The sequence below is a fragment of the Trachurus japonicus genome, chromosome 16 (assembly GCF_045865225.1).
Source record: "Trachurus japonicus isolate A0001 chromosome 16, Traja_1.0".
Classification (NCBI taxonomy): Eukaryota; Metazoa; Chordata; class Actinopteri; order Carangiformes; family Carangidae; genus Trachurus; species Trachurus japonicus.
The window spans coordinates 15,601,007-15,625,390 of NC_140922.1; the positions used below are offsets into that span (position 1 = coordinate 15,601,007).

A 24,384-nucleotide genomic window follows, 5' to 3' on the forward strand; every position below is an offset into this window, starting at 1 on the left:
TTTGGAGAAACTAATGGTGATGTACTGTATTTCTTCAAAAAAAAAGCTGCTTCATGTAAACTTTTGTTACGTTTAGAATAAAAGTTCCTCTAATGTGTGCCTAAAAAAACAACACGTGATTCATTGTGTTTTGACACCACACATACATTTGAACTGCCATTCAGTTTTCAAACAGACTTTATTAGTTCTTATGAGATACATGACACTCACTTAACAAATGAAACAGGTCTATGAATGAAATAACTTAATGTTGAAAAAGAGAAGAACAAAAGAAGGGAAGTTTAACAGAAGCTCAGCATGCATCGATCAGCTGATGATATGAAGGTTCTTAAAGATTGAGACACAAAAATCCAACAATTAAATAATCTAAATCAAAACGAAAGGAAACCTAACATAAAACAAATCTATATCATACACAAAGTATCAAGGCTGTCACAATATCATTGGCTTTGATTATTCTAAAATAGATGATCTGACTCATATACTGTATAATCATGTTGGGATGTAATCACTGAAGGTTTCTCCCTGACTGCATATAGTGCACCAAGGCTGCTTTCTAAAAAGACTGAGCGAATGACTTTTACAGTGACGTTTAAGAGGAGGGGAGGGGAGCATTTGGTTTGATGTTTTGTACATGTACGTTTGGTAAACACTTCTCTCTTTCCCTGATTCGTGACGTCCTGTAATCTAACTGATCTGTGAGAGCCAAGTCAATTTGAACTCATAATATATACGTACAACAGTCTTATTCCCCTATATTATTCTCCTAATCCAAACAAAGGCAAATATCCCACCTATAAAAAACACTCTAATTTGCGAACAGATTTAGTAGCCCTGCGGTATACGCTGAATCAGAATGTCGTTTTAAAATCTCACATCACTTCAAAGTGTTTCTAAGTTGAAGTAACAAAGCGAAAGTCAGTATAGTCCTAAAGAGTGGATCTTCACACCATTACATGCAGAAAAGAGTGCAGAGTGATTTGTTTCAGTGGTAGACAGGAAGTAGGCAGAGCGGATGTGCTGATTTTTTCTTGTTTCTCTAGTCGAAGTTGAGCGGGTGGCCGTCGAAGTGAGTGAGCACGTGGTTCTCGAACACCTTCTGGTCGCAGTCCAGCGGGAACTGCTCGCTGCACATCGGGCAGATTTTCCAGTGGCTCTCCACGTGCTCCTCGAACTTGCTCTGGTCGTAGTTGGGTGGGAAGATGACCTCGCACAGCGGACATCGTTTCATGTCCATGCTGCACGCGAGAAAAAAAAGCTCACGTTAATAAGCAGTAGAGTGATGATGTGGGCAAACCAGGAGCGCAGGCTAATAAAGGGCATCTGTCTGATGCGATGTGGGTGGCCCCGCTGCTGCTCGACTAATACCAACAAAAGCGGGGGTTGTGCAGCAGAACAAACTCTTTACACATGTTACAATGCACAGGTTTGGGAAAACTGTAGGGTGTGGCAAACTTGGGACGGCATTTATGAGAGTTTGGGCATGTGAGGGTGCGTTACCTGGGATCAAAGCAGAAGGCTGTTTGTCCATCGTTCACAAATGGGCTGTGAGTTTCGGTCGCTGCGGGCTGTTCGACGGTATTACCCTGAAAAGGAAATGTAAAACAGCGTTTACAAAAAACAAATAAATCAGTCAGTCAGAAAAAGAAGCCAATTCAACCACATTTAACTGTGTACTGCGCATGGGAGAGAGGCTTACATTGTTATTTTGCTTTTCCTCAGACTCCTCGTGGCCCTCTGGTCGGCTGTGGTTGCGGGTGGGTTGGATGCACACCACATTGCTGTCCCAGGAGGGCGGACCCACGGGGGGAAGCCGAAGGAGCTGGTCATCTGAGAACTCCTCATCTGCCTCATCTGCAGGGGGAGAGTCCAGAGACAGAGCTACTGTAAATATAAGTCATATCCAGGCTTGTCGGCGTAGAGCTATGTACAGTATATGTGTTACTTTCTCAAAAGAAAACCAACCTTTTGAGTCTGAGATAGAGTAAGGGTTCCCAAACTGCAGCTTGCTGGGGCTCTGAGACACCAGAAGGGGGGTGGGGGCGTCCTGGGCGTATGGGACCGGGTACTGCAGGAATAAAGGCACACTGGACTGGATGCTCTCCAAGCTGGTTTTCTCACTGCCCCCCTGATCTCCCTTCCTGCTACTGCTGCCGCCCTTCTGCAGCTCCTGGGAGACGCCACAGCAGAATTTAAGTCAAGCTTCGCTACGGCACAGGCCGCTGGTAAAATTAAATGCCACCATGGGCAACATATATTCTGAGGGAACACAGATCTGGTTTCATTTCTCTCTGCCTCCCAGTCTGTCAAGCTGAGCAATACATCAGTGCCAGAGTCACACAGCAGCGCCTGAGCTGGGAGCTCGTGCTTTTAGTCTTGCTCACACAGTTTAATTAGCACCTTCATTAAAAAAGAAACTCTTCTCGTTTTCAAAGGGAATAGGACGCTGTGTTTTATTGATGTTAGTTGCAGACGCCAATTTAATTTACAGTCTAAACCTCAAATTGGGTCATTCTGCCTCTCTTAGCTGTAACAGCGTTACCTCGAAGCAATATTTTAGGTCAATGAGGGCCTTGCTGTGGTCCAAAGTAATGGAATGGAAAATAAGAACTCATTTACTTTGCTTCTACAATTAGAGGCATATTAAACACAGGCCAGATTGGTAGAGCGAAAATGCCAGGCGAATGGCACTTTTCAGGGAATTTTTAGCGTGGAATAAGTCTATAAAAGCGAAAATGAAAGCTGTCACAAACCCCTTCCAGTTTTTCCTTCTCCTTCACAACAAGTGCGAAAGTGTCCTTCAGTTCCTTCAGTTCCCGTCCCTTCTCGGCTACCTGGCTCTGAAAAGACAGAAGATACAAAATCAGAGAGATTTTCTCAACCTTGCCTTGACATGTGCTACTGACTAAAAATGCCTAATTTAAATACAGTCAGGACACAGTGCGTGGCATTAATGGATCACTCCCATAAAAAGCTTCCCTTTGCTGGGGACTGATTTATGTGCAATACTGCTCAAAGCAAAACAACCTGTTTGAATTCCCCTGAGACACTAAGCAAATATCCGCCTGACCCGAGCCAAGCACAGCATTAGCCAGCAACTGGAGATTACTCCTCAGAGCCAAGCTTCGCTTGTCACCAGAGCCTGACATAAACAGCAGTAAAATGTCGTCTCACAGATAGGCCTACTCATAAACAACACTGTCAGAGCGAGGGGAGAGATAGCATCAAAGGTTCGATGCCTGAGCTAGACCAGCCAGACCCAGCGGTAAAAACACAGAGGAGTCTGAAGACGGAGCTGCTTCAAAGGCAGCTAAAAGCCTGTCCTCCGGCCATACTGACCTTGTAGCGATCTTCCTCTGCTGCCAGCTGCAGCTTCAGGTTCTCATTCATCTTCACTTGCTCCTTAAACTTCACCTCCATTTTGGCCAGTTCATCGGCAAACATGCAGCTACGTTCCTTCTCCTCCTAGAGAGCAATAACACCATATTGTACGTTTGTATCACAGAAGTCCGTCGTAACAGGGTTTCAACATCTAATTTAGGGATAAATGACCAGTAACTTCACACAAACAATAGTTTTCTCACCATCAGCAACTGCTTGCATTTTCTGTACTTGTCATTTCTGTCAGACGCCTCTCTGCTGATGCCTTTGAGCTTCTCCTGGATGATGGCTTCAAGCATGGGATCAGCAGAGCCTGGACTTCCTGTGAAGACAAGTCAGAGAGTGTGAGCTGAAGGAAAGCAACCAGACACAGTTATTTTGTTGTTAGTTCATCTGTTGATAATTAAAATGACAAACTGATAACCCATTATACTTTAATGTTTTTATATTTGACTAACAATGTGTCGAATACCAAGGAAAAAAATAGAAATAACACTGTTTATAAACTAATAGAGTATTATCTTTATCAGCACTTTTAATAATTGATTGCAGTTTTAACTTAGTGTTTGGCACAGTTAGTGTCAACATACCTGGCACTGATGTGTCTGGACTCACTGATGCAGGGACTGTTGTGGTCTCTTGTGCTGAGCTCCTCTTTAGCTCCTATGGTTAGGAAAACAGTGGTCGTCAAAAATTAGCTTTAGACGCAACATTAAGACAGAAAACAACAGAAAAGATAATAAAAATGAACTGTGAATGGAACAAAGGAGAATATTTAGCGGGTAGGCATAATGTTACAGAAACAAGTTCTGTTCTTTCACTTGTCTGGGGGCCATGTATACAGCGTGTCAGCCGGTATCTGGTGGGACGCACCCCTTGCTGCTCAGAGAGCTTAAGCACTTGTTTTTGCAGTCGCTGACATTCCTTGTATTTCTCCTTGTAGTGTTCTGCAGCCATATGCAGCCGCATCTTCAGGTCCTCCACTTCTCTCTGCAGCTCTGCTACAACAGCTGGGTCTGCAGCAGCCTCCTCCTCGGCTTTGGCCTTGTGATGAACAGAACAGACATATTAACCAAAGTTATGGGCCAACTGCTAAGAGCCACATTAAGATGTAGAGATGTAGAGATAGAAGATAGCGCCTTCGAGAAATCATCCACAATGTCTAATAGTCTTTTCAAAATGAAGGTGTGCTGTAAAATTATGCTCAAGTGATAAAGTACGACAATCAATAAGAAACTGAACTGATCAGAGGAGAATATCTGACTACAGCCTACAGCTCCAGCCTCCTTTAATAACAGGGAATGGCTACCATAAAAAACAGTATGGGAGAGACCTTTTCTCTGTGTGTCTATTATTTTGATCCTCATGTCTAAGTTTCTCTGCACCAGAATTTAACTCGTATGGAATATGAATATGTATGTAACGTACATATGCAGTGCCTCTGTGAATTATAATATCAAAGTGTAGTTGCTTTTTTATTATTATTATCATTATAACCTTTATTTAAACTCAGAAATATATTGAGGAGAAACCTCATTTACAATAAAGCCGAGACAAAACACAAAACATTTGAGGACAATGTTTGAAACATATAAGCATATCCGAAATATCAAAAAGTAAAAGTGACAAAGATAAAGTGAAAACAGAGAAGTCTAGTTAAAAACAGGAGCAGTTGGAGGTAAAATAAGATGCAGTTATGGATTTAAATTGTCTTAATGATAAAAGTGTGGTACGTTTTGTTGTGAGGATAAATATAACTAGATCTAAATACACACCACACAAAAGGATACAAATTAGTTTTATATTTGTGCTCACAACCACCCTTGTGTATGTAATTCAATCTAAAACAGTCTGATGTGTAAATTGATCATCATCTTACTGCTTCCTCTTTGGCCTCTGTCTTCATCTGCTCTACCAGGCGCTCCAGCTGGATATACTGGGCCTGAGCTTCGGTCTTGGCCTGGCGGAGGTTATCGGCCTCCACCTTCATGTGGTACAGTTCAGACATGGTGCGGTCACGGGTCCTGGAGGCGTCCCGCAACTCTGCGGCTAACAGGGCGGACTGCTGCTGGTTGGCTTGGAGCTGTTCCTCCTTCTGCCTCAGCTGCTCCTTCAGGGCCTTCATATCTCCCTGCCAGAGACAAACACATTTTCACATCAATGTGTTGTTACATTAAATCGTTTATATTCCTGATAGTATTATTTATGACCTTCAAATTCTCTTCTTTAAGCTTTAAAAACAAACATCTTTTTACCAGAGGGGAAACTTTAGCCAGGATCTCTCTGTACTGTTTCTCCTTCTCAGTGAGGCATGCCTGGAGGCGTCCCACCTCCTCTTTAAACTGGGCAATGGTGTTTTCCTTGTTGACGTCCACAGACTTCAGCATCTGCAGCTCGGCACTCAGCTTAGTGTTCTCCAGCTCCCGGTTTTTCAGGTGAATCTGGTGCACACACATGCCCACACACACACGGGGTTATAAAACACGTGAGAACGTGGAAAACATGAAGTTGTTGGCTTTTGCCTCAATCATGATCATGTACCAAATAACATATGACTGTAAAAATAAATGTTGCATGACCTCAATTACAAAACAGAGATTGAAAATGGGCCCATAAAGTTTCCCTTGTAGGACGACCCCAGTGTGACGGCGCAAGTTAAATTAGGAATAGGTTTTTGGCTCAATTTCTACAGCGTATGACACTCCCACCAGTTCCTGTGCTGTGCCCACCACAACAAAGACACAGAAACACCAGACAGACCAGAGGGAGACAGAAAAAGGCAAACCTTGTTTAGAATACATGTTTGGGCAACAATACATAAAATAATCCCGGTTGTAAAAAGTGGGGGGAAAAAAGAAAGAAACCCAAAAAGTTGATGAACTGAACCTTTAATTTCCTGGGATCTAATATAACAAAAATGTTGTAAATTATATAGCCTGCAAAGCTGTCACTAATTTAGCAGTCAACCAACCCACTGCTGAGCCAACCCCACTGACGCTGTCATGTGATGTAGTTCTCATGCAACTGTGTTTTGTTATTAATCTTGTTTAAGAACAAGCGCAGGAGGAAATTTATCAGACCGTGACCCTTTTGAGGAAATAAATACAAAAAAACAATTAATTCAAACCAAGACATTACCTTGTAAAGTTCCTTCTCATCTTTCTCATTCTTGAGATGAGATTCAAGTGTCTCTTTCTCTGTTGTAAGTTTCTTCACTCTGTCTTTGAGACTAAAGAAAAGGCCATGACAAGGTTAGTCACACATTGTATCACCCCTCTCAAATGTCTATCTTTACATTCAGTGTTGGCATAACTGACTACAGAATAGATCATAGATTATCGCCTTAAAATTTGTACATAGCTAACTAAATACTAAGAGGTGTGCGATGATCACAGGAGTAAGGTACTACTCCACAGCTCTTTCTGACTGATGCACTGTTGAACTCACCCATCCAGCTCCGTTTCCTTTTGCAGGCCCTTCTGAGTGACTCCGATCAGATCCTCTTCCAACTGTATCACCCTGGCTGTGGCTTCCTCCAGTCTCCTTTTCACCTCTTCTTTCTCTTCGTGCAGGGCGTGGGATGAATTCTGCACCTCCTGAGAGACAATAAAATATAATGTTGGCCACAAATGGAATAAAAACTCAAACAATACTGAAGACCAAACAGAATCGAAAGGAATACTTCAGTTTGATAGCTGGCATGATCTAAAGAAAGTCCTTCTGAGTCGTAAAACTTTACTTGAATCTGTGCCAAGACTGACATAAATCTGGAAAGGGTGAAAAAATGAAAATAGCAAAAAATAATGCCATCTTCCAACTGTATCACTTTCCATCTCTGTCACTGACTCTTATGGAAAACGTGTGCAATACATAAAAAGTTTATTGTCTTTGAAACAAAAGTCTACATCAAAATGAACACTATGGCTTGAAGCACAGTTTTCAATCTTAAAAGATGACATCAAAAAAAAGCAAAAGGAAATGATTTTTTTTACAGTTTGTTTATAGGCAGAATTTTGGAATCTTTATATTCACACCACATAAAAAAATCATATAAAAAGTATAGCCATAAAATTAACAGCCACAAAATCTGTAATCATGTTTTCATCTGAAAGCCGTTTTAAAACCAGCAGAGTTATGGCAGAGGACAGCAATATGAATTATTGCTGACACTTCTTTTAAGACTTAATGTTATGCTATAAAAAGGTGAATTACAACTTTGATAATACAGACATTCATATCTGTCAGACTGTGATTTATACTTTGGTGGATCACGAGTTTGGATAGCTATTCATATTTGCAGTCTTTCACTAGGGGGTGCTAAGAGACTGTTTGGCCACATGTAAAACCAAGAAAGAAAGATTACCATCAATCATATGAATGATATTCTTTCAACATGTGTTGCTAAATTGAAATACAAAGACATGATGATATAAAAAGGAACAATGTCTTTTTATTCACTTCATCTGCAAGTTTGAGAAAAGCATCAGACATGACTTTCCCATCCTTACTGCTAGCTCTCTCTGCTTACTTGGTTCTCTCTCCTCAGCTGGGCGCACGTCTCCTTCTCCTGCTCGTACTGCTTCTGCAGGCTCTCCTTCTCGACCTCCAGCTGCTCCTTCTCCTGCTGTAGGAGAGCCATGTTTTTGACCAGCTCTTCTTTTTCTCTCTCGGCTTCTTCCACTTTTTGCTGCAAAAGAAATCAATTGTTCAAGTTGTTCAGGGACATTTCGCATGATAAATTCGCCGTGAGCAGTGATGTATTGAGTAGGACTGCTGAAAGGCGCTATACCTCAAGGAAGCCAGCCTTGGTGGTGACCACCAGGATGTCGGAGTTGCATTCATCCTCCACGGTCAGGAGCTCGTCCTCTGAGGGGCTGCTGGCACGAAACAGGAACGGCGTGCTGGCTCCACGGATCTCACCTTTGTGGGTCACGTAACAGAACTGGTAGAACTCGCCATCGTCGTTGGGCACATAATATCCTGTGGAGGAATGACACACAGTGAACACAGAGCAACCAAGTACAAGATGTTCATGAATAATTTAACTTTGGAAATCATAGCTTTGACATAAGTGTGGAGATAATGCGGATAAAAGTGGAGAAAGTGTTGTGCTGTAGTTGTTTGGATTTTTGGAACAAACACTACATGCGTTTTTCAATCGAAAAAAACAAATCAGATATGTCTTCCTCCCTTTTGTGTCAGTTTCTATCACTTCATAAAAAGCAGCATAAAAGTAGGGGGGGGGGGGGAGAAAAACACCTAACTAAAATGTGTTTCACACCAGTACAGAGATCTGTGGGCAAAGTTTCTCATTTAGCTCTAGCCAGTGACTTGGTATTAAAATTTTAACAATCCTCTGATATGTGGTTATTAAGAGGTGTCAAACGTATATAAAACTATGGTATGATCTTACCCTGAAACACCACTGTTCTGTTGACTGCAGTGCCTTCCACGTAGTTCTCAGGCAGAGGCGACCACAAGAATGTATAATAGTCCCTCGCTGTGCTCCAACCGACCTGTGAGACATAGTGGGGAATCCATTCAACCAGGCACTCTCACCACATCAGTGTAAGATAATAACAATGGAGGATTAACAGGGAGACTTCCTAGCATTCACACAGTGCCACCTCCAAAATATCGCAAACTGCTTTATTACCCTAATCATGGGGTTTCCAATCTACGCTGAAATGATAGTGCAAGACAATGCTTACTGGGACGTTTTTTTTTTCCCGAGAGAAACCCCTGTAAACCACTGCAGCTCCTAGTCACCATGTGCGTGCGCGAGGGCCAGGCCCTTGTCATGAACAAGCCAAACCGTGGAAATGTAGCTACAACTCACTTCTAACAGGAAGAGGGAAATAGGTGAAAATTTTATACATAGGCGACTTGAAAATGAAAACCAAAATGTAATTATATGTATTTTATGTGTTGTTAACTGATGGCTGATGAGGGGGGAGTACAGAAAATACATCCATAACTTCAGCCCGGTGCCATAAAACTGTCAAACAAAATCAGAGTCACATCAAGTGGGCTGGCTTTCGGTGCGCACACACGCATCCTCAACAAGCCCAGTCAAACCAGCCTGTTACACCAGCCTCTGCTACAAATTACAAATTATAAGTTGTGTGATATCACTATCAAAGTTTTTTTTTTACCCCAAATTATATTTTAGGCTGATCATGTTTAAACATAATGCTTCTGCAACAGATTTTGTTTTTAAAGGTCGTCAGGTTTCTCTCCCCAAAAAAATCTGAGCAGTTTACTCTCTCACCTGTGTACCAACAGCCTACAGCTACAATACTGCAAGTGTTCATCAGAGCCAGAGATAGAAGGCCCTGCTGCTCCAAAACCCCCAATTGTTACAAGCAGCATTTCCAGCCCCCAGCAGTAAAGAACAGGAAGTAATTAAAACATGCACCTAGTTAGTGAAAGTCATTACTGAAGGCTAGCGTTCACCAGTCCACTCATTAGAGCCACAGAGGTGGTGGTGGTGGGTGAAAACTCTGAGAGGAACTCTTTCACTGCCAACGCGGGTCTGCAACGTGTATAAATAGGAGTAGAGGAGGAAGAGGTGGGGTAGAGCATCCAGTAAAAACTAGAAATGGTGACTCAAGCGACAACACAAGCAACAATGTGATCTCCAAAAACATGTGAGAAATTCCAAAATGACCCAAAAGGGCCAAACTGAAGGAATATGTATGTTTAACTTAAAAACATAAAGGTTTCCCCGGCATTCCAGCAAAGTTCGTACTTCTGAGAGAGAGAGAGAGAGAGAGCTGACAGGAGCTGGTGGCGATGTTGCTGCAGGGGGTAATGGATTGTCAGTCAGACTGTGTAAATTCAGGAGCAAGTTGGTCATGAATCACACAAAGAGTCCTGCCTCAAAGACAGGTTAATTATAAAGCTGTTCTTGGTTTGTCCTGGGCCACTCTGACAACCTGTCCCAACAACATTCCTGCATGGAGCTGAGAACAGCTCACATCAGGAAGGATGGTGAATGTTCCAACATCAAAGGGCCAAAGGCTGCTTTTGTTCAAGAGCAAATAAGAACCTGTCTCCCATCTATTCATCATCAACAGCATATTTACTTTTTGTTTGACCTGCCAAGTAAAAGTGTGTAATTTAAACATTTGTAAATTATTGTGGGCTGACATGTGACAGCATAAATTACGAATCTGAAAATAATTCATTTTCAAAGTCGTCATAATTCTTCAAACGTATAATTTCTTGAACCAACTTACTGACAGTTGTGCTGACAAGTCGCATTACAACTGACTGAACCAGGGGATATTTTCTAGTTTTACCTCCATCTCATAATTAGACATATTAGAAAATGCAATATGCGTATTCCCATTCCCAAACAGACATCCTGGAAAACCCCCAGAAGGCACCAGTAGCACTGCCAGCGATCCTGAGCAGAAGCTGCTCGGCTTGTGTGGGAACCAAGAGCAACGCAATGTGTATAAGGAGCTAATCCTCATGCACAGCGTATCTAGGTATCTCTATGCATGCAAACACAAGAACTTGGCAAGTTTTCATCTGTCAGCGCTGCCAAGAACATTTAAACGATTTACGATCCTGCACTCAGCCTTTTCCAGCTCGGCTCTTAGGTTCAGAGCCTCAAGAAATTTGTAATTTCAAGATCTGTTCTGCGTACTGGTGCCTATCTTCAGGCTAAGAGCACAATGTGATATGGCATCCAGCTACAACAGAGGCTTTAATTCAGTATTTAAACAGCCTGCAGACATTGGCTTGATATGATGTCATTTCTCAGCACGCTTGGCACAAAACTCACCATCCATCAATTTCTCAAACCACCAAAGTTGCAAATCACTGACATTAATTTTTAGACGAAATGAGTATCAGTTTTTTTTTTTTTTTTTTTAAATCAATTTCACAAAGAGACCAACCATTTAAATCACCCTGCAGCACACACTGAACAAAAGCCGCAATTACCTGTGGCTATTTAAAAGGCATTACTGTGTGGTCCCAGAATAAGAGCATGATGACAGTTACATCCCTGAATTCAAACCTATGAGCAAAAAGCAACCGCTGCAACCACACTGTCGTCAACAGAGAAATACTTTTATTCTCTCTGTTTCGTCTTTATCTCAGCTTCCATCTCGTGTCTGTTAGATAAAAAGCATGTGGTTCATGCCTCTGTCTCCATCCACGACTCACTACAGATAAAGCTAAAATAAATTCTTGCCACTGTATTTGATTTAATGTGCTCCTGTAACGAGATCCATGTGGGACATTCAAGTGTGTGGTGGAGGTCAAAATGCTCCATTAACTCTGCCAAACTCATTTTTCAAGTCAGGCTGACTTGCACTCACTTGTTTTTTTTCTGACCAGCAAATCAGTAAAGTCTCTGTATTATATTCACTGCAAAATAATATGGTATGACTACTAAATCTTTAGCCATCAGAATCTATAATGTGCTACCGTACACTGTATTACTACTTCTACTACTACTGCTACTAGACATTTATATCTGGTGTTCTCGTCAAACGATACACTGATAAATTGAAAAGGGGTATTCACCTTGAATATGCCGACCCAGTCCTTTGGATGTGGTTTGATGAACTGTGTCAGGGTATAGTGACACTCCAGTGCAGCATGTGGCAGGTAACTTTTCCCCACATTTTGGAAGATGACGTGGGCAAAGTTTGATGTGTCCATATTGTTGCCTAATAAAGTCCCGTCCAGGAACAGTGCCATAAATCACTCAGTGGTGGCTACACAAGAAAAGATAAGCAACAACATATATGATTAAAAGCAATAATAACCACAGAAACAACTGGAATAATACGCCTTACAAAAACTGAGAATAAGACAAGAGGCAAACCAGTTCAAGAGGAGGAAATAAAATTAATTATAAGATTCTAACGTTTACTGTGTATCGGTACCGAATAATGTTGATAAATGTCATTTATTGCCCCAATTATCTGGTTTACAGTAAAAGCTATTTAAATCCTATCTTTAAAACATAGCTCAGAACTACATTTTAATACAGGAACATATTATCTTTTGGCTTAGGTTGACTATCATCATATTCAGGGAGAGTCAGCAGAGTTAGTCATTACTTAAGAATACAGGCTTATTGCTTTGCATTTAGACCTGTGAATGAATATGTTTGCTCTTGTGAGCCCAGCCTGCTGTTGTTTCTTTTTAGACTCAAACACAAGCCTGTAAGTCAACCATTAAGCCTTTGGGGAATGTGCCTGCACATTACTGTCTTTTGAGTCAGATATTGTTTATGTTTGGGTGGTGCTATGCCTTGTTACCCTGCACAACATAAAAACAAGTAGTATTTGTTTTAAATATAGAGCATTAGTCGGCGCTGGCTGTTGACTGACAACTGAGGCTCACAGAGACAGTCTGTGATTCCTTGTCAGCAGGAAGTGGTTCTCAAACAAAATGCTCATTAGGAATGCAAACACTCAGGCAAAGTCTATCACATAAACTTTTACAGTACAAGTCACCTGTCATCATAAAAGCATAATGGACAAAAAACAGCAGAAAGTTAATGATACTACTTACCTTCAACACACTTAATAATAACACTGTCCATTTAAAGCCAATTGTGCCTTTTTGTTGCCTTAAATTTGGTTCAGTTCATGTTATGTATTTACCAATGACTGAAGACAAGTTCCTGATGAATACGACATGGTCACATATACAATACATAAATACCCAGAGGATTGTGTGACAATGGACCTCTGCAACAGTTTCCTTCCTCAAATGCAAAATTGAATCAGCTTTTGCAAATGAGAAAACAGATCTATCCCTGTGGTAATCCAAGAAGAGTTGAATCTAGGGCAACTGGACCCGAGTAGATACTTGAAGACGTCTCCCCTCAAGGTGAAACGTCTAACTTTCTACAACCATGTCCAGTTGCACTCGATTCACCTCTTCTTGAATATCCATGACCTGGGTGAGGCTGAGGATCTTAACTGATAATATCAGTAGATAAAACTATAATTTATGATAATAAAACTCAGATGCTTTAATTTTACTGCTTGTGTATTGGACTTTGTAATTGGCTCAAGGATCGTTCTTATTACTTTCATTCTACTATAATATGAAAGCAAAACCGATAGTCATACTCTATTTCTATTTATAAACATTAATATTTAAAGGCTACATTTCAATACATGCTGAGAAACAGATAATCTACTAAAAGTTACACATCACTTGATTTTCCTATATTATTTTATTTTATTAGTATGTCACGGGAACAGCCTTCAATATTTTTATTTCATGACATTATTGTGTTGTAAGTCTACCTTTTAAGAAATCCTTAGGAAACAGTATTTGTCAGTGATGGATAAGCCCAATTTAGTTTCAGTTTTGACGGTTTCATGGTAGAAATTGCCTTATATTTCAGTCACTGTTTGGAGAGATAGTTGCATTTTTTGCTACCCTAAGTAGTTAGCTTTATAATCAGGTAGATTAAATGCTTTTAGTACCACCTAGTTTAGATGGCAGCAGAGAAAGACTCTTTTTTTAATTTTTTTTTTTTTTTTTACAGCTGGCCACATTGACTCATTTGGGCCTCAGCTGATATAATTGTGGCCCGGCGTAATTAGGCCTGAGTCAGTCAAAACATTTCCTCGAATGATGATCACAAACACTGAATAATATTGTCGCCTACAGCGATTAACGAAGTCCTCAGCTTCGGGTTTAAGTTGTCAAAAGTTCAACGTAGTCGTTGAAATCGCCATTTGTCAAATAAAAACTACGCGACGAGGCCTAATGTGGAAAAAATAGATCATATCAGGCTAAGTTAGCTAGACGGCTAACTAGCTATCGTTTAGCCACATACTTCACAAGACAAGGCAACGCGTTAAAAACAGGACGGACACTTATGTCATTTGGTAAAAACTACTTTGTAAAATATTCACTTGAATTCCTTGATTATATTACGTGAAGTTGGTAAAGTTATAACGCCCTCAACGTAAAAAAACAGAGCAGCTAACTGAGGAGCAATGCTATCAACTGGAGGACAAGGTTAGCTAACGTAAACACTTGGCAACGATGTGGCGAGGTAGCTCCTAAAACTCGCGTCGAACTGTTTTACCGGTCATATTTATAAAATAAACTTTATACATACCCACTTGTCATGATGAACCCACGCTGAAATATGAGTGTAATCATGAAAACAATTGTTGACGCAGTTCAGTGCTTTCCCCTGCCTTCTTCCTGGAATAATAACAACATTACGTCATTTCCGGAAAGGAACATGCCTGGGAATCCCACCCGACTGAAACAGAGAATAAAGTGTCTACTGTGTCTCAAATAATTGAAGAATAGCTATGACAACGTTTGTATTGTAATACAAATATAAACATATATATATAATATAGATGTATATAATTAAAGGATGTATTCAGAAACAAAATCTCTTTCTTTTACACGCTTTCCCCTAAACTTAGCATTTGTGGAAATAAATGGACAAACAACTTTTGGATAGGTCTCTTCACTCACTTTATATTTCTGTTCCAACCATTTTAATGTGGCTTTCTAAGTACATTAAACATTTTACACATAATAATGTCTTCAGTCTGGCTTCAGTCAAATATAATGTATTTGTTCCTCAGGCAGACAAATTAACCACACTATTTCTACAGCTAATGGTAATGTACATACCTGATATAGTTGTGTAAACAGAGAACTTTGACTTTAATGACTTTTTAAAAAAAAAAAAACTTTGATGCTGCTTTACAATAAGCTCTCTGAATTTGGTTTCAACATACAACATATTTGTGTTATATCTTTATACTAGACATCAATGTACCGTATGTCTTTGTACATTAGGAAAACTTAGTAAATATAACACTGTGGTATGCTTTGAAATAAAAATGCTAAATGTAATGCTCTGAACATATCGCTCGGATCCGCCCCTTGACCTGATTGGCTGAATTCAGGGGGCGGTGCTGCGCAGCTCTGTGATCTGATTGGACAATGGAGCCGTCATTAACTTACGTACTGCAACGTCACATGTAAGGTCAAGAGGAAAGAAGCATGGCCGCTGTGTTGAGAGTGTCTCGGTGCCTAGTTGGAAGGAGTTGCAGACATGTCGACTTTGCACTCGGTAAGGAGAACAAACCGAGCCCGTGAACGCAGCGTGCACGTCTCGGTGCTTATGTTAGAAGCTCAAAGTGTTACTCGTGTTCTCGGTGTCACATAAATAACACGAGTTTTGCTCGAAATGTTTGAAGAGAAGTTTGAACAAGTGGGTCTGGTTGTTGGCTGCTGCTGCTGCTGCTTCTGCTGCTTCTGCTGCTGCAGGTTCAGCTGTTCTGTTTAAGTTTGGCACCGGGTTGTTTGCCAGAGCTGGGATATTTCAAAATGCTGTAGGGTGAATATTGTGTAGAGTAGACACACGATCTCATGTCCTACTGTACCCCGCCTGCCTGCTTTATTTAAGGCGCATTATGTAATCTCAGTCACCCTGCACCCTCAAACACAAGTTTAAACCGCGTTTGCGATTTCAACAGTACAAAACCATACTATATAACCCCCCACAAGTGTAAAGTCCTACAATATCTTTTCATGTTATTGATATTTTAAAGACAAACCTAAGGATTATGCTATTTCACTGACTCGTGCCTATTAACAATAAGTTTGCTTGCTTTGACCTGTTATCAAGGCCTACTACCTAAGTAAACGCTGCTTAATTTACACAGTCTGACTGACAAAACCTGCTTAGCATTAACTCAGATGACTTTGGCTGTGAAGGGTGATAACATTGGGTTAAAATGTATAGCCTACTGTTAGATATAAACTGCACAGCCACGGTCATAGGTCACAGCTGAACAATGGTAACGTTATTCATGAACTACAATCTAAATAGATTTTTAAATTAGCACTCAGCAGAAACACGTCTGGTCAAATGAAAGGCATTTTGAAAATAATAAGCATTTTATTTTGTTTCTGAATGTGCAAAGAGGATGGTGTGTCTTGTCACTGATACATTTGACCATTATGTTGTAGTCTCCACAAGGTCTATGGCCTCAAAAACACAGGTGGGGTTTATTGGTCTGGGCAATATGGGAAACCCAATGGCAAAGAACTTGCTGAAGCATGGATACCCAGTCATCGCCACAGATGTGTTCCCAGAGTCCTGCAAAGAAGTGCAAGAGCTGGGCGCTCAGGTGAGACAATAATATGCTTTTTTTCTTTCTTTTTTATGCTTTCCTGTTTGCTTGCTTCTAGCCCCATGCTTAATGTGTGTTTTTCTCAGATTGTGGATAATCCCGCTGAGGTAGCAGACAAGGCAGATCGCATTATCACCATGCTCCCCTCTAGTCCCAATGTCGTAGATGTGTACACTGGACCCAATGGCATTCTCAAGTATGCTTTGTTTCTCATTTTTGGATATGTGCAAGCTAACCACATTGAGTTATCCTCACATGCTCCTAACCTGTAATATGTAATCGTCAACAGAAAGGTAAAGAAAGGCTCCCTCCTCATTGACTCCAGCACCATCGACCCAGCTGTTTCAAAGGAGATGGCTGCTGCTGCAGAGAAGATGGGAGCAGTTTTTATGGATGCACCTGTATCAGGAGGTATATTTTACACATTTACACACATGAATTACGTAATACGATTTATATTTAAATTCTAATCTTGAAGTACATGTGAGTTTTTCAAGTTGACCTCTTTTTATCTAAAGTAATGGAGCGTATAACAACTGAGCGTAACAACAGGGCGTAACAATGTTACAAAAGGTGTTCAAAAAATGCTGCCATTGTGAAGGTTATGTTCTTGTTTCAACTTCTTATGCTCAGTTCAGCAGCCCTTGTGGTGCTGTGACCTCTAAAGCATTAAACTGAGAGGTGCTTCTAATACTTTGCTTCACATCTACATGAATAGGTAATGCACAATGACTTCATAGTATGTAAATACTGTCATGTGTAAAATGCAATGACGAAGCTTTGATCTGCATACAGCTGGGCAATGTTAGCTGTACTCACCAGCTGCTGTAATGTTATGTAAACTTATACAAATATAGATGAGTGCATACTATTTTTGGGGGAGGTGAATTCAGTTTAAATGCAGCGCTGGTCAGTAAAGTGCACCATCAATAGCACCTAACTGAGGAGGAGGAGCTGCTTCCTCCTGTACAACAGTTTCATACTGTACAGTGTGTGTGCTCTCTGACTTTCTTGGGGGTCCACACAGAAACACAGTTTGTTTGAACTCGGCCTCGTCAACGTCAGGACAGCCACTTTACTTTGAATTGAAGTTGGTCCATTTTATAGTTCGGCGGCCCTAAAGATTAGTAATGATTTATATGCTTCCGTCCTGTGGTAGTGCACATGGATTTAAGTTGTTCTGCTTTCTGCCTTGAACTTCTTTGTGTGTGTGTGTGTGTGTGTGTGTGGCAGTGGCAGTTTAACTAGTCCAAATTGAGATGCATGTCATACTTTTGATATGTCACGTCTGTCACCTTTTGCTCCTTAAAGAGATGTTTTGAACATCTCCAGCAGTCAGGCAGAAATCAAACGAAGCACAGTGGCAGGGTAGTGACTGTTTAACTCGGTGTGGTTACTGCTTAAACATAAAAGCACACATGGTGGTAGGGACGTAATTGAGTCAGCATGTGTCTGATAGTTAGTTTTCTGTGTGTGTGAAAACACGTCAAGACCAGGCAAGGTAACTGCCATCTTTATTTATTTTTTTTGCTCTGAAATAAAAATTTGAAACGGCTGAGTTGGTGGCGTCGAAGACAAAAATGTTATAAAAACCTGTGATAGTGTTATAAAGAAATTCGCAAACAGTAATTTCTTTGGAAGATTCAAATTGGGACACTGAGCAACCACACAGTTTTCCACTGAATATTCCTAAATAATGAAATGATACTATTCAGTCCAAATGTCTGTTTTGTTTTTTATTTATTTTTTTGTTTTTTGTTAACTCTGAACTACTCTAAACAATTTGCACTTCTTTAGATGTTCAACAACAGTACATCAGTAGTTTAAGGTTCTCGTTAAATGTGTCGGGGACATTTTGGCACACTTAAAGGAATGCTTCAACGGGAGAAAATCCACAAACCAGTTCTCCAACGCTTAATTATTGTAATCAAAGGGTGTGTAACGTTTGCAGTAGATTCATCGTGAGTGTCAATACCTATATAAGAAATGAGACTTTGGAAGCATAGAGTGGATGTCAAGTACAGAAATTTGCATAATTATGTGCTTTTGCATTTTCCTTTTTTGTTTAAAAGAAAGTTTAGAAAAAGGGTAGATGACACTTAATTTTTTTGAATATTGAAATGATTGCCCCTGTATGCAGTCAGTTACCTAAATGACTGAGAATGAATGAATCTCAAACTTAAAAAGTGTGGCACCTATGGGACAAGTCAGGTTTATGTTGGTGTTATTTGGTTAACGAGGATATGTCTTATCTTATCAACTTTCCTTAAATGTATTAACACTGGATCTATGTGAGCATCGGAAAGCAAATCTGAAGTGTCGGTCCGTTCTCACTGATCATGTTTTAAAATGTTGCAGGGTTCTTCTTAACCCATTTGTACTGTGAAGTGCAGAAATATGTCTCAGCTTTGTCACATTAATGAAGCTGCATATTACCGCTTTTCTCAGTTTAATTGTTATATTTTACTATTCTGAGTTTTGATTTTCTGGCTTGGTTGTGGCTGCAACTCCCACTCGTCTCCACCAGTTCACTCTCTAAATTCCCAAATACTTTTGGCAGACTTGTTCACAAAGATGAGGGAGGGGGAAATATATTAGACTCATTTTTGGCCTCCCTCCATTAGCTTCCTGTAAACTTTAAGATTAATCATATATTAACCACGTTGATGAAACCATGTGGCTTACATCTGGTTGTTGTGTCATTACCACACTTTTAACCCCATGTGAACCTGAGTGCACCATCGATAATACCAATAGATGCAGAAACAGCTGTTCTTAAATGTAGGAGGTGGCTGACTGAACTTTTTCCAATTAAATCCCGTGGGCTGAGACCAACATGCTGAATGAGAACAGGCTAAATGGCTTATTGTCCTCATCCAATCTTTTTTTTTGTTAAAGACAGACTTGGTTTTAAGACGTAAATGACTGTTTCCCATTTATTGTAACTTTGCATGCAAAGTTGCATTCTCATTTGTGAGACACATTATTATTGCAACTCTGTTTTTGAATCATAACAAATAAGGTCCCCGATATTTACACCGAGTTTGTCCCCATAGCTCCAAATTACAGAGGGATAAAAGGCCAATTCTTCTGTCGCCTTTAAAGCATTGTCTTATTTTACCTGTCTGGAATCTGGAGTCATTGAGTTTTATAAATATGTCTGGTGTGTTACTATTTTTATACCATTTTATGATTTTACTTAATAAAAGAGTTGATAGTACCAAGCTGCAGAGCTGGACAGGTAATGAGAAAAGGAGGAAGAAATGAGGGCTGATGTGCTGCAAAGACATTGAGACTTAAATTTATTTCATTATCTGCCTTTTCAGTCTGAGTGGAAAATGTCTGGCTGCTGCTTGTCTGTGTTCCAGAGAAAAGCTTTGTCCATCAGGACAATGAAGGGTAGTGAGGTAGACTGTGGAGACGCGCAGTGTGTCTGTTGTCAGGCAACAAAACACTTGGTGTCTTGGAGAGGTTTGATGGCCCTTTCATGCGGTTTTCTGGAGCTCTAAAAACAAAGGGCAAACTTCTTCAGTGTGAAGTGTCTAAAGAATTAAGTTTTTCTGAGTTGCTGTATGTAAACAATAGCTGCATTTTTCACACTGTGAAAGCTCAGCTGCTGTTAATTTTGCATCAGAAAAATGCTGCTTGGATCGCCATGATGACTTCATATGGCTTCCTTCAGTATGCTTTAATTTAAAATGCTACTATTTAAACTTTTAGAAAACGCTGCGCTATAGACCAACCATCACTGCATGCTTGCACATGATTCATTGTATGTAAGCATGATATCCCATTCCCAGGTGTGGGTGCCGCTAGTTCAGGCAAACTGACTTTTATGGTCGGAGGGGCAGAGGAGGAATTTACTGCAGCTAAAGAACTGCTCAGCTGCATGGGAGCCAATGTGGTGTACTGTGGTCAAGTTGGAACTGGACAGGTATGAGCAGATATTTCACATGAACTCAAATGTTTTGTTTTGTTATTTTAAATATTGTTAACATAGTTGATCTGTGTATGCATTTGTTTGAGTAAAAATTGTAACCGTCTGCAAATATGACGCACATGTTGCAAGTTGTTGAATACTAATACTAACCCGTCATCTGTTACAGGCCGCTAAAATCTGTAACAACATGCTCTTAGCCATTGGAATGATTGGCACGTCGGAGACAATGAACTTGGGAATCAGGTGAACACCGTCTTGGACATAAATAACAGGAAACTGGCTATAAATCATGTCTCTTTAACATGAAATCTGTCTTCACTCGCAGACTCGGTCTCGATCCTAAACTGTTGGCCAAAATCTTGAACATGAGTTCAGGCCGGTGCTGGTCTAGCGACACCTACAACCCCGTGCCTGGAGTCATGGAGGGAGTCCCCTCTGGGAATAACTACCAGGGAGGCTTCGGCACTCAGCTGATGGCTAAGGTCAGTTTGAAGTCATGTTTCACTTTACAGGAGGACTCCACTTCCTGGGCCGGTATCTCAGTCGGAGCATTGATATTTCCACAAAAATGTCCTCTTTAGTCTCAGACATGTTGGCCTTGTCATCACAAATATGAGGTAATAAAGCTTGTCCTGATTATCGCAGACAAATTATTTTATTGCATAAGGCCCATTATGTTTGCAACTAAAACAATATAAAGGTATTCATGTTTTTTTTTCATGTAACAAGGATTAAAATGATTAAGGGAAAAATAATTTCATTCCTTTAGTCAAACAACTTAAAATGATGCATTGAATTAAGCAGCTGTAGTTTACATCCTTCTTTAAAGGGAATCAAGCTCATGTTATTACAACATAAAGAAAAAATTCTCTGTGGTGTGTTGACTGGTGGTTGTGGTTTGAGAGTTTAATTTTCTGTATTTTTTATTTTTTTGTAGGACCTGGGCCTCGCACAGAACACATCCACCAACACAAAGACTCCTGTCCCCCTCGGATCCTTAGCCCATCAGATCTACCGTATGATGTGTGCGCGCGGCTATGCCAATAAAGATTTCTCCTCAGTATTCCAGTTCCTGCGTGAGGAGGAGGGCCAGTAATGTCAGCCTCCAACCACCCCACCCCCCTTTCCCCGTCCACAGCCTTCGCCTTGCCAGGCCTGGCCCTGCACAGGACTGACACAGTGTAGTTAGGGTGCTTTTTGCCCTGAGGACTCTTTCTTCCTTTTTTTTTTTTTCTTTTTTTTTTTTCAAAGTTGTGAAAGACATGAAGCCCAGACAGCTCCAACACAGCAGCTTGAAAGATCATGTGAGCACTTCTCTCCTATTGGAAATCATGTTTCCTGTGTGATTTAGCTTTTTTTTTTTTTTTTTTAATAACACACTCCTTTTTAGATTTTAGAAGCAAGTGAATGGTCAGATTTGCAGATTTGGATCCAGAAGATGAGTAAACTTGTGGAGCAGTGGCAGCTCTGCAGATCACATTACTGACAATGCAAACAGTGTGGTGGGAATAGTGGTGTTAAGAGGACACCTCATAATCTCTCAGTTTCAAGGCTAAACATCTGCAAACACAGTTTAGTCTCTTCATATTTATCTATTGTTTGTGATCATTTCTTTGTGTTGCCTTTTTTTTCTGTTGATAGGGGTTGTTTCTCTTGACAGTAGAAATGTTACTTTGGGATAAGACTGTCATATCCTGTTAGGAAATAAAAAGAAATTGTGATGTCTTAAACTTTTGTCAAAATTGAATTGACCACCTTCTTTTACAGTTGATCTCCATTTCTGGATTTTCGATGGCAACTCCAGTTTAATTTGAAAACGACTGCAGGCATCATGTTCAACCCGTCATGGAGCTGTTTTGTTGTAGTGCTGTCAAATAATATTGTTGGGATTAATTCTCCCAGATTCCATGGGAAGATCTTTGCGTGGCTTCTGCCTAAGTGACTGAACTTATGCAGTCCACAAACTTGCATTTAAATGCAGCCAAACCTCAAACACCAGAGGAGGACAGATGTTGATTCTCGCTGAACTGGCAATTTAATTTCTGGATGCCATATTGCGCAATTTTTCCTCCATGACTCTCGGCCCCCAGTAGGTTAAAATAGCTCCCAAATGTTCTAGTTGAACATCGTGTGTCCCGCTGGTCCAATACTTGAGATAAAATGTGGGGCAAACTCGCCTTTAGGAGCCTGGCTGCAGTGGCGATGGTGCGAGGCGCCGGACAGAAAAGCAGTGGACCGAAACTGCGCGCATCGTTCCGCAGACAAAAACACGCCAACTATTTTTCCATCATCAGGCTACAATAAAATTATCCAAAACATATTATCCCGATGATATAAATTCTCAATTAAAGATGTTTTATAATATTTTCCTGTTTCCTATACTGCACAAATATGAGAAAAGGCTACGATCGACTCTGCCGTCCGCCTCTGTAACTTCAGGTTTTTTTGGGGAGGAAGGAGGATCTTCTCTATCCCCACTTAGGCCAGATCAGGATGGCGGCATGTTTCTGATGTGCTCTGCCAAGAGCACACTGAGGGGCCAAGGTGCCATAGGTCATGCGATCACAAGACAAACCCATAAAAAGTCCATTAAGCAAAGTAGACGAAGAGCTGTGTTGTCATCTACTTGATAGGTGCTGCAAACAGAGCAGCTCTTTGGTGTCAGGCCTCCAGCAGACTGTGACACACACTCACTCACACACCCTGACATCATCCGATGTAGCGCGCGTCACTACTCCTGATCAACACTTTATAATAAGATGTGCACCCTGCTGTCTATTGGGCTTTCTATTTCTCAACACACAGTGATGACACACACATGGAGCCAACTTTGTGTAAGCTATAGGCGTCTATAGTTTGGCAACAACTTCATTTGCATCAGTCCACATGTATCAAGTCAAAATGCGCATGCAACCCACTACTTTGTGGTTGTGTCCACACACTGACCTCCGAGATGTTATCTTAACAAACGTTTCCCTCCGTTGTTTTCTTATCCTGGATAGTTTTTGATCAGATTTGTGGTCAAGCGCGTTAATCCGATGTAGGCCTATTATTTCTTATTTTATTTAGTATTCAGTCAGACAGGACTAGGACAATCTATATGTGTTTATAATGATGCATTACTTTTCCAGTAGTGTGCACTCGGGATAATGCTATAAAACGAACAAAACTCTACTTTTTTACGAACTTTAAAACGTTCATTAGATCCAAAGTGCGCATTTAAATCCAGTCAAAATACAGACCGTAGCATCGCATTTCCATTAGACCGTGTCCGTGAAGCCGTCTCCCGTAATTCAGCTCATTACAATAGCACTATTTTAATTAATGTCCCATGATACTGGGGCCTATAATTCAGACTAATGGGCCTATTTCATGTATTTCGGATTGGATATTGGTTAGAAAATACTGTATTTCAGGTATAAATTGACTTAAATTTGGTTTTGACTTCCAGTGCAGAGGAGCCTTTTTTCCTCGTGTCATAATTAAGTTATGTGTTAAGCATAACAGTTAGAGTAACGCATGAGTTGCATTCGGCCTTTTTGCCTCGACCACTGTCATTGACCTAATAAAAAATCGATTATGAAAGTGAAAAAAAAAACTTTAAAAAATAAAATAACATCTTACTATTTACCACATTTGTATTCTTAAAAGCCCCGTTGGTGTAGGCCGATGTATGCAGATGGCCCATCGAAATAACAATTTAATGAATTAATGTAATGTTTTTATCAACAAACTTGACTATTTATCTCTTCCTGTGACAGATCATCTTCTCTATAGTTCATCTGCCCACTCATGTGCGAGATGATTCCTGTCCATTTCCCCGAGCTTTAACAAAGTGGATTAATTCTATTTAAATGCACCTATATTAGCCTATTACAGAAAGCTAAATAAAATATTATT

The 24,384-nt window shown here is 40.4% G+C and overlaps 2 protein-coding genes across 5 annotated transcripts; one reads left to right on the forward strand and one right to left on the reverse strand.

Annotated features, from left to right (window-relative positions):
- Positions 1-159: 159 nt before the first annotated feature.
- tax1bp1b (Tax1 (human T-cell leukemia virus type I) binding protein 1b) lies at positions 160-14,599 on the reverse strand. 4 transcript variants are annotated; one of them, XM_085801980.1, is made up of 18 exons: positions 14,502-14,599; positions 11,926-12,119; positions 8,795-8,897; positions 8,171-8,361; positions 7,910-8,068; positions 6,829-6,977; positions 6,520-6,610; positions 5,637-5,822; positions 5,261-5,512; positions 4,255-4,425; positions 3,972-4,044; positions 3,585-3,703; positions 3,340-3,465; positions 2,754-2,840; positions 1,966-2,068; positions 1,700-1,854; positions 1,501-1,586; positions 160-1,238 (listed from the first exon to the last, which is right to left on the reverse strand). In XM_085801980.1, exons 2-18 carry the CDS (start codon positions 12,100-12,102, stop codon positions 1,040-1,042), a joined length of 2,427 nt encoding a protein of 808 aa, XP_085658106.1. In that variant the 5' UTR covers positions 12,103-12,119; positions 14,502-14,599; the 3' UTR covers positions 160-1,039. The 4 variants fall into 4 exon arrangements, with proteins under 4 accessions (XP_085658106.1, XP_085658104.1, XP_085658105.1 ...); XM_085801978.1 differs by having other exon boundaries at positions 1,966-2,170; XM_085801979.1 differs by having other exon boundaries at positions 14,498-14,599.
- A 733-nt stretch (positions 14,600-15,332) lies between these two features.
- hibadhb (3-hydroxyisobutyrate dehydrogenase b) lies at positions 15,333-22,214 on the forward strand. The gene is made up of 8 exons (XM_085801988.1): positions 15,333-15,478; positions 16,381-16,541; positions 16,631-16,740; positions 16,834-16,955; positions 20,345-20,478; positions 20,651-20,727; positions 20,810-20,966; positions 21,422-22,214. The coding sequence occupies exons 1-8, from the start codon at positions 15,409-15,411 to the stop codon at positions 21,578-21,580; spliced, it is 990 nt and encodes a 329-aa protein (XP_085658114.1). The 5' UTR covers positions 15,333-15,408; the 3' UTR covers positions 21,581-22,214.
- The last annotated feature ends 2,170 nt before the right edge of the window (positions 22,215-24,384 follow it).